Source organism: Lycium ferocissimum, chromosome 10 (genome assembly GCF_029784015.1).
Source record: "Lycium ferocissimum isolate CSIRO_LF1 chromosome 10, AGI_CSIRO_Lferr_CH_V1, whole genome shotgun sequence".
Taxonomy (NCBI): Eukaryota; Viridiplantae; Streptophyta; class Magnoliopsida; order Solanales; family Solanaceae; genus Lycium; species Lycium ferocissimum.
Window position 1 is genome coordinate 52444073 of NC_081351.1, and position 9343 is coordinate 52453415.

The 9343-nt window shown below is 36.3% G+C and overlaps 1 protein-coding gene across 1 annotated transcript; it reads right to left on the minus strand.

Moving 5' to 3' along the window:
• Positions 1-1686: 1686 nt before the first annotated feature.
• Positions 1687-9066, minus strand: LOC132034267 (transmembrane 9 superfamily member 1-like). Its single transcript, XM_059424562.1, has 12 exons — positions 8843-9066; positions 7014-7203; positions 6825-6929; positions 6660-6677; positions 6483-6577; positions 6239-6391; positions 5681-5815; positions 5436-5602; positions 4280-4374; positions 3803-4176; positions 2252-2525; positions 1687-2130 (listed from the first exon to the last, which is right to left on the minus strand). Exons 1-12 carry the CDS (start codon positions 8915-8917, stop codon positions 2063-2065), a joined length of 1749 nt encoding a protein of 582 aa, XP_059280545.1. The 5' UTR covers positions 8918-9066; the 3' UTR covers positions 1687-2062.
• Positions 9067-9343: the final 277 nt, after the last annotated feature.

Here is a 9343-nt window from a genome sequence, read left to right on the forward strand (position 1 = left end):
TGGGATAACTGTCAGATATTGACCTGATTTACTAAAACAGTTTTGGTTTTTGTGTAAGCTTGTTCTTTGATACACTATCCTGTCATGGTCTGAACCAAAGTGTTAAGAGAACTGCATGCTACCTTTACTAATGAGATGCTTGAGGTGTTTATGCATTAGAAATAGAAGATAAGAGATAATTCTTTTTGGTATTTGTTCTTTTATTATTATTATTATTATTATTATTATTATTATTACTTTTTTTTTTTTTTTTTTTTGAGAAAGGCAAGTGTATGCAATATGTGTTCTTACCTTTTGCTTTGAAATTCTTCCAAGTGTTTTAACTTAGATCCTCTGTTTGTATGACTTATTTATTTTGCATACCAAAACAGTCGAACAATGGTTAATTTCAGTAACAAGATGGATCCAGTCCTTGGTAGTGATATAGTGATCTGTTTGCTTTGCATTTCTTTTGGCTGTTGTAATAATTTCTTCAGTTTTGAACTTTATAATTCGGGCGTTGTACGATATTCAAAAGACTCTCTGTAAGGTTTTTCCCATTAGTTCTTCCACTTTCCTCTCTTTGTCTCAGCTGGAGATATGTTGGACATGTTTTGACAGACCAAAAAGACTAGCTGAATGAGTCATAAAAAATAATATATACGAAAAAAGATCAGCTTAAGCCTCGGTAGATAGAATTAACTGGTATTTGTGTTTGTGGGAGATCGCAGATACCCGGTAGAATAGATGAGGTACAGTCAAGCTAGCCTGAACACACTATTAAAAAGAATGTTTCAGTATTTCTTCATTTACAATAGAAATAACAACATAAAGGGCCACTTTCAGTAGTTGAATTGAATACCCAGAATTCGAGTCTTCGATTAATACAACTTGCTTCACTTGAGACTTCCGCAAACATTTAAGTAATCAGATCTTTGGTTTGTGCGCTTTGAGTTTAGCTCAAACAAAGATGCATTTGATTTCAAACACTTTCTAGCTTTTGCTGTTAGGTTTCATGAGAAAACGCCGAGTGTTGTTTGGGCAGAAGTGTTGAAATTGATACTCTCTTAGTTCCATTTTATGTGTGCGCAAAAAAGAATATTACATTTATATATTTGGTGACGGTTTAACTTGAATCTTTTTCGTTTTACCCGTCATGGCACTTCTTATAGCCATGGAATTATCATGGCAGATCTAAGGCCACAAATTTTTAATATCTTTCTTTTTTTCTTAAAGAGTCAAAAGTTCACTACATAGATTAGAAGGATGTGAGTAATGCGCGCTAGACGGGTGTCACTCAAGCAGCGCACGTTTTACCCCTCTCTAACACTCGGACATTTTGCGCGCTGCATGTGCGACGCACAAGCAGCGCACATATCAAACCTTCCGCGCTATAGTCGAAAGGGTAGGCACCTATTGTGCATATATATATATATATGTGTGTGTGTGTATTATACTATTACACCTTCCGTGCTACAGTCGGAAGGGCAGGCACCTATTGTGCATACATCTGGTGTGTTCCGTAGAGAAGTATTATGTTAAAATGACCTATGAGCAAACTCGCATAGGCTACTGCAAGATCTAGTGTTCAATCTGGAATAGCAAAATATCTCACAAACAATTGTACAAACAACACTGAATTTCGCTAAGATGAAAGGAACACGAAAACATGAAAGAAAAAGAGCCTAGGAAACATTTTTAAGGAAATGAAGTAATATGTCGCTTCATAAAAAATGATTCTCAACGTATTCCATAATACAATGTTGATATGGCCTTTGAAGTAATAACAAATGTAACTAATATATGTATGCACTACAAAAGTTGCACAAATATTCCAGTGTTTACTCCAACACAACTTACTAAACACTTTCTTTCACCCATCCTAAACCAGAAAATTGGAAATTAGAAATTAAAACTAATTTTCTTTCCTCATGCTCTTCTAAAATAATCTTCATTCACATTAGGTGACCAGAAAGATTGCTGTAGTATTATCTGGAAATCCACTGAACTTCTCTCTCAAGTGACAGGTAGAATGGATCATGCAAAACTGTGGTGCAGCGTTTCATATGCTTCGTTTGAGCACTCAATCACACTTGATATTTCTGTAAATCCTCCTAACGAACAAATTAGAGCCGAGATATCCTACAGCACCTGGAGTTCCAAAGAATTCAAGAAAGAAATCTAAGTCACTGACAGGGAATTAGGGATGATGTTTTGAGGGGAAGAAAAATAATTGAGACTTGCCAGATCCTGTATGGACTTATTAACTTACCACAGAGGATACCGAGGCCAAGGCAGAACATCATAGTGTAGCCAAAGTAAAAGCTGGTCTGGAAGAAACCGGACATCTTAGTCTTTACGTGATAGTAATATATCGCGTAAAGATAAACATAAAGAGCTGTTGAGGCAGCAGAAAAGAATGAAGTCCACCGCCAATGGTAGTTCTCCGCATTCAGCAAGAAATATGTGCCCACAATTGTCACACAAACAGTAACAATGATGAGAATAATAAATACAAGAAGCATAAAACCATAGACATAGTAGACCTGCCAACAACAAAATCAAGGTCAGCCAAAGGGAAAAACATTGCAGCTACATAAAAGAAAAGCAGTAGGTGAACGCTACACTACTACAGAATTTCCAGTGTGTATATTAAATGCCCTGAGATTCTTGCTAGACAATGTCCGGATTCCTACTTTGAAGAAGTGACCATTGCAATGTGTTGAAATAATGTGTCTCATAATATTACGAGAAAGAAAGGAGGGAACTATACCGAAAAACATAAGCGGACAATTTCCAGCTACTAGAGAAATGATCAGAATCTATAGGCAAATAACATTGACAGTTATACAAGTTTGGCTCTGTTGCACTATACCTCATTATAAAGTTTATCACAAGACAAAATCTGGTTTCAAACTTAAGCTTGGGCAGTTAGATGGTTCACTATCCATGTCAGTAGTAGTATCTGACAGGAATACATTGGACAATCCTAGCATGCTGTCATGCCCGAAACGATGTCGAAATCTAGGTTACCTTTGTTATTTTTGACCATTGGAAATTTATCACATGTTATTCGTAGGTCATATTTGTACTCACTCCTCAAACTGATACATCTAAAAGTCCAATTTCTTTATTTTCTCTTTAGCACAAAAGGTTAATTGAGAATTTTGAAACTTTTCCAGATGAATATAAAGCATCTTACTAAAGCGTCAAACTGAGAAAACTAATTATAATGCATAACTATCTCTATGCATGTCTCGTGGTGTTAAGTAGATTTTTTTTGTGTCTAGTGTTAGGTATGTACTTCCATGTTGTGTCCTCTAGCATTCTGAAAAATGTGACAATACACATATTCTGCATGTTAGAAACTCGTGTTGGAACCAGAGCAGCTTCCACTTTCAACTCACTGATAGCAAACAAATTAAAGACAGGTGCTTATACTTGCTTACTTCCCTGAACAAAATGATGTGAGTAAACGATGATTCTGAAAGTTTCTTATAAAGGATGAAATCCTCCAGATTGATCAAAATGAAATGAAATTAGCCTTACAACAGCTTTTGGCAGTCAATTAGTTCTTAGAAACTATATATGCACGACACATATAAAGAATCACAGAGAAGTATATAATCTATTTAGTTCACACAAAAACAATTCTTGGGCAATAAAAATCTTTTGTATTCAACTAATTCAACGCTTAGATGTAGAAAACTGAGTAGCAAAGCAAATAAGATTCTAAATGATGTTGAAAAGATTGTCAAGTAAAATGGTGCAAGCAAAAATATCTTTTAAAAATGCTATTTCCATTTAGCGAAAAAAATATTACCTTGTAGTTCCAGAAGGAAGTGAAGACAAAATACATCTCAATGAAAATGCTGCCGAAGGGAAGAAGACCTCCCATGAGAGAAATTACAGATGGTGTGAGGTACCATTTCTTCTCAGGGATAGGGCGGGGTATGGTCTTAACACGGCACGGATTGTTTGGCGTGCCACTCCAGTTTCTTCCTACAACAGTGCCAAGAAGTGCCAGAGGGAATGAAATGAAACCCCAAATAACAAAAACCACCACCATTGTCCCAAAGGGAATAGCAGCTAAAGATCCATAAAATATAGCAATCGTGTTTAGAATGAACCCAATGCCAAAGCACATAAAGGGGAAAAGTGATGCCGTAAGGATCATTGACTTTATCCACTTTTTACCTGACAAGATTCACAAAAAATAAAAATAAAATATCATCACTTGATGATTAGAGGGAATTGATAAAAACAACTGAAGGATGTCAGCCACAGAAAGATCACATACCACCGTTACGAGAGTAGAGGCCACCACTCACATATCCGGCAATGAACGATGTAAGAGCATAACATACAATAAAGGTTGTAGTAATAGCTCCTCTCCTGAGCAAAATAAAGTACAGCAGCAAGCACAATATTTAGTATTAGGGGGTAAATATATCTCTCGGTACATTAAAAAAGAAGATAATATACTCCCTTGGTGTTCGGTATGGAGGATAATACTTTCCACAAAATGTTTTCCAATTTTCTCATGTTCGGTCGGTAACAAGTTTTGGAAAACATTTTCTTTAGGAAAATAAATTTCTTAAAAATGAGGAACATGACTTCCTTAATCGAAGTAGGGAAACAAGTTGCACAAGCGGCATTCCACATTGATTGTCTCCTCCCCACCCACCCCCCGCACAACCCCCCAAAAAACCCCTCCATAGTATTTGCCTAGATTATATACAAATGCTTTTAGGATAATTTTTTTTCTTACATACCGAACATAAGAAAATGAGTAAGAAACCCACTTAATTTCCTGGAAAACATTTTCCTTCATGCTGAACACACCCTTAGTTAGACAGCTTTGACTTGTTTAAACTTGTGCTAGTTGTGTGAATGATTACATTATTACCCAAAATAGAAAAAAAATGTTACAATCCACATGAGAAGCGCTATCAATGCCAAGTACGGGTAAAATAGTCAAAATGTTAGACACTGACCAATTTGATTCGCTAGGAATATCCAAATCCATGTACAGAAACTCAAATAGAAAATGACTGACATGGTATTGATTACACAATATATTTAGAACAGTTCAAACAAAAAGATGGAAATTAGTAGGTTAAAGTGGGAGCCAGAAAATCCAACTGGTAATTCAAGGGGAAACAAACTGTCCCTAGAACCACAATCTTGAGATTTAGTAGGTATAATAAACCCTGAGGGGTAGCTCAGTTGGTAAAGGCCTAAGGACAAAGTCCTTCAGGTCGCCAGCTCGAGCCCCAGCAGGGCCACTGGAGGCATTACAAACCGGCCGCGTCTCCAGGGCCCCGTGGAACTAACCGTGGTGCCCGCCTTGAAACAGCGGGACCCGGCGGGTACAGCTAGTCGGGTTCGCAAAGCGACACCCGGAAACCACGGCAAAAAAAAAAAAAAGTAGGTATAATAAGAGGCAGACATACCCTATGTATAACATTCCAATAATAGCAAATATGATGACAAGGAGAACAAGTGTTGTAAGCTGAGCACCAGTGCCAACAACAGCTGAAAGCAGGGCCAAATTTTGTGGAGGTCGGAAGACATCACCATGGACAAGTTTCCAACCAGACTCTTCATTTACATCTCTCTCCTGTACAATAGTTTATTTATAAACCATAAAAAAAAATGTACAAATAGATGATTCATAAGAAGAAAGAACAGATATTACCAGACTCTCCAGATCATCATCTTCACGGGCATATTTAGCATAATCATTACGAAGAGTGCGCATCAAAATCATAGACACTAAGCCAGTGAGGAAAATAACCATCATGAACGAATTGAAAACAGAGAACCAGTGGATCTGCATAAAGAATAAGATGTTAACAGAGGCTGCCAACAGAAAGAGTAACTCATAGTTACTCATATTTATTTGTGCAGCTTTCTCTTTATATCATTTGTTTCAACAAGGACCAGAAGAACATGAAGTTTAAAAACACATGTGACAAGTACGCCCAAAAGGACTTTATCCTAGCAGTTAAATTCTACAACCTTCTTTTTGGGCAACAAATTATTGTTTCTAATCGTCAGTAAAGAAATGTAAACAGTTAACTCGTAGAAATAAGTACGGAATTGTCCAGACTCTAGTGACACATGTTTAGTTATCAAATTAATTCTTTCTGGTAGGACAAAATTCCATTTGAAGATGTTCCAAAAACTAAAATCATATAAATTGAACTGGTCATAGCTCATAGAGGATAGATCATCAATGGTGATTGGGATGTACCTGGTGTTCAAAAAAGGGGTAATCCAAGTATACATCAAACCGGCGTTCATAAGTAATATTTGTTGGAACCCATTTTACAGAGTATGTCATGCCCAAGCGTCTTCCTTCCTCCAATGGCTTTGGGTTCTCTTGAGTTAGGTTCACATGAATGATCTGTCAGAGTTAAAAGTAACTCAGATTACCAAAATTAAGTTGCACAATAGTTGATAAGTGACCACAAGAGTGAAAAACAATAATGCATTACCTGGTCTTTGTTGTATTGAATAAGAAAATTCTTGTGTGTGTAAAGCACATGCTTGGTATCTCGGTTTCTATCAGTAAGCACTTCACCCACGAAACCTGAACTTCACATTGAATTTCAGTTATGTTAAACAGTACTTAGTTATCAGAATCATAAGACAAAAACTAGCCAAGTGCATACCCCATAATGGCAAATCGTCTGATGCAGGAAGCCATATGTCATCATAACCACAAAATAAAGGTCACAGATACAGTAAAAGGTCAGTAAATTAGCATTTCGCATCTAGCAGCCATGTGTAAAAGAACATAAAAAACCATTAGAAGGATGCGTTAATATAAAATATACCCATAAAAAATTCAAACCAATATGAATGTTCGATTGCATCCTTAAATTGCTGCACTTTTGCTGCATCCAATACAAGTTCGCAGATTGTGCTTTTCTCCACATCTCCTGTTTAAATAAAATGGAACATGGTGAAAAGGATGGACTCTGAGGAATAACAAATCCATTGTCAAGTTTAAAAAAAAAACATACTTTTGAACTTTATGTCAATTCGGCTATCAATAAGCTCATTCCCACCAAGAACTTCGCCAAGGCCACCCCACTTGTGACCACCATCACCAGGATGACAGAATGGAAGGCTGTAATAGTTGTACGTCTCTTGCGGATTATTATAAGGTCCAACCTTATTTACCCAAAGAGTGACAGCTTCATCCGCTTGATACTGCAGGGAATAGCAAAAGAGACATCCACACACCATCACATAAACTGAAACTACATTCTTCTGACACTTACAAGCAAAATTTTGTGACCCGATCTTCCTATTTGTGTATAGAAACACTAAAAGAGACTCTTTTGGCTCTCGGAAGATATCTCAATTGAACAATGTTCACTAGAAAAGCATTATAGTTGATTGATTGTTGAAAGTTACTTAGTATCAACAGTAAAAAATGCTTTATTAGGAGGGTAGTAGGAGGCATAGAAGAATAAAAAGAACTAGAAGCAGAAGAAATGGTGAAACAGGGCATATTAACAAGTAGGCCAGGACAAAATGTGCAAGTTTTATTGACCAATGGAATCATAATTTATCTAAACACTACTTGCGGAAACAAAAATGCCCAAACACTTTTGACATGTGAGGTTTGTGAGGAAATACTTGTGCATCTTCTTTGCATGGATTACCTATGTTGTCGCCTATTCAATCTACTCCTCAATCCTCATCTCAAATCTTAACTCAAGCTTCGAACTTACCTTCTGATTCTCCCATCCAAACTTCCTCTAATTCTTTCTCTCACTAACTCTTACATACAACATAATTCTTTCCAACAGCATTCCACCTCTACCACTCCACTTGGGGCTAATTCCTCATGTAACCATCACATGGTTACCTGTTCCATGACAGGATCACTTAAGTCGCAATTTCTTCTTTCCTTTGCCACCTTTATCACCTCCTCTTTGCCTAAAACCTGATCTCCAATGCATTCTTGCATGCAAGCTCAATAAGGATGTTTACGTGAGGCAACCTAAAAGGTTCGAACACCCGGATTATCCCAACTATGTCTGTAAACTAAAGTGATCTCTCTATGGTTTCAAGCAGTCTCCCCGGGCTTGGTTAAATCGTCTTAGACACGTACCTACTTGACATTGGCTTTTAGCAATTCGTTTCTGATCATAGCATGTTTATATTCAAGATTGCTACTGGTATCTTGGTTCTCACAAGTTATGTTGATAATATCCTTATTTTTGGTTCCTCTTCAACCTTAATTGATTATTTTATCTCACGTATGAAGGCAGAATTCTTAGATTTGAATCCCTGACCTCCCACAAGCAGAATTCTGCCTCTCAACCAGCACCCCTACCAGCCTTTTTCACAGTATGCATGTAAACACATCAACAGAAAACAAAAAGATGATAATTAAACATCCATTTTGTAAGATTCAAATCACTACCCAACTAGACTTCCAGCATCAGAGCATTATAATATAAAAAGCTCAAACTTTTTTTTTTTTTTGCAAAGCTCAAAATCAATACACACTTTGCACCTAAACACATAAAAGACCATAAAACATCCATTTTAGTCTTCAAATCACTACCCAACTACAATTCCAGTTCATCAAAAGCATCATCACACAAAATCTCCATTTTTTCCCCAGAAAGCTCAACATCACTACCAAGCTAAGCAAATACACACATAAACAACAGAAAGAAAAGGATCATAAAACACCCATTACATAAACAACATCATTAAAGCAACTCAAGATCCAAGAATCAAGAACCCCACAAACAGAAACCATTTAATAAAATTTGAGAAGCTAAAGTGCATCAATTTTATTATTGAATGAAAACCCAAGATTATATTTTACCTTTGCAAAAGATGGGTATGCAAGAAATAGAAAGAAGATGACAAAAATAGAAAGGGATCGGGCAAATGAGAGCATTGCAAAGTGTCTTTAACAGATCTGAAGATTGAAAAATGGATTCTTGATTTGTTGTATTTCTTTTTCTCTGTATTTTTTTTTTTTCCAGATTTTGCGAGCTCTTTGTTTTTAGTGTTTCAGTGTTGTTGTGTTTGTGTTGCTCGGATCTGAAGTTATGAAACAAAGAAATTTGAGAGCTCTACGACTCGACAAAGCAGCAAATCTGAGTTATTGTCGTTTCAACCAAACTGTTTTACACTTTTCCAAACAAATAAAAAGAAAAAATGAATAAATATTATAAAAAACTGTGAATAGTGATGGGAGAAAAGGTAATTACACTACTACTCGGCTCAAACTATCTGTCGTGGTTACTTAAAATAGTTATCTCAAATTATTTATCATTTTAGAAGTTCAAGTATAATTAATTATTTTTTCCCATTTTATTCT

Excerpts from the sequence above, each read along its gene's own strand:
- LOC132034267 (XM_059424562.1), bottom strand. The coding sequence starts at position 8,917 with ATGCTCTCATTTGCCCGATCCCTTTCTATTTTTGTCATCTTCTTTCTA. Across the intron at positions 6,392-6,482 it reads TTCAATACAACAAAGACCAG|ATCATTCATGTGAACCTAAC; the intron begins GTAATGCATTAT and ends TAACTCTGACAG. Across the intron at positions 5,603-5,680 it reads ATGATGATCTGGAGAGTCTG|GAGAGAGATGTAAATGAAGA; the intron begins GTAATATCTGTT and ends ACTATTGTACAG.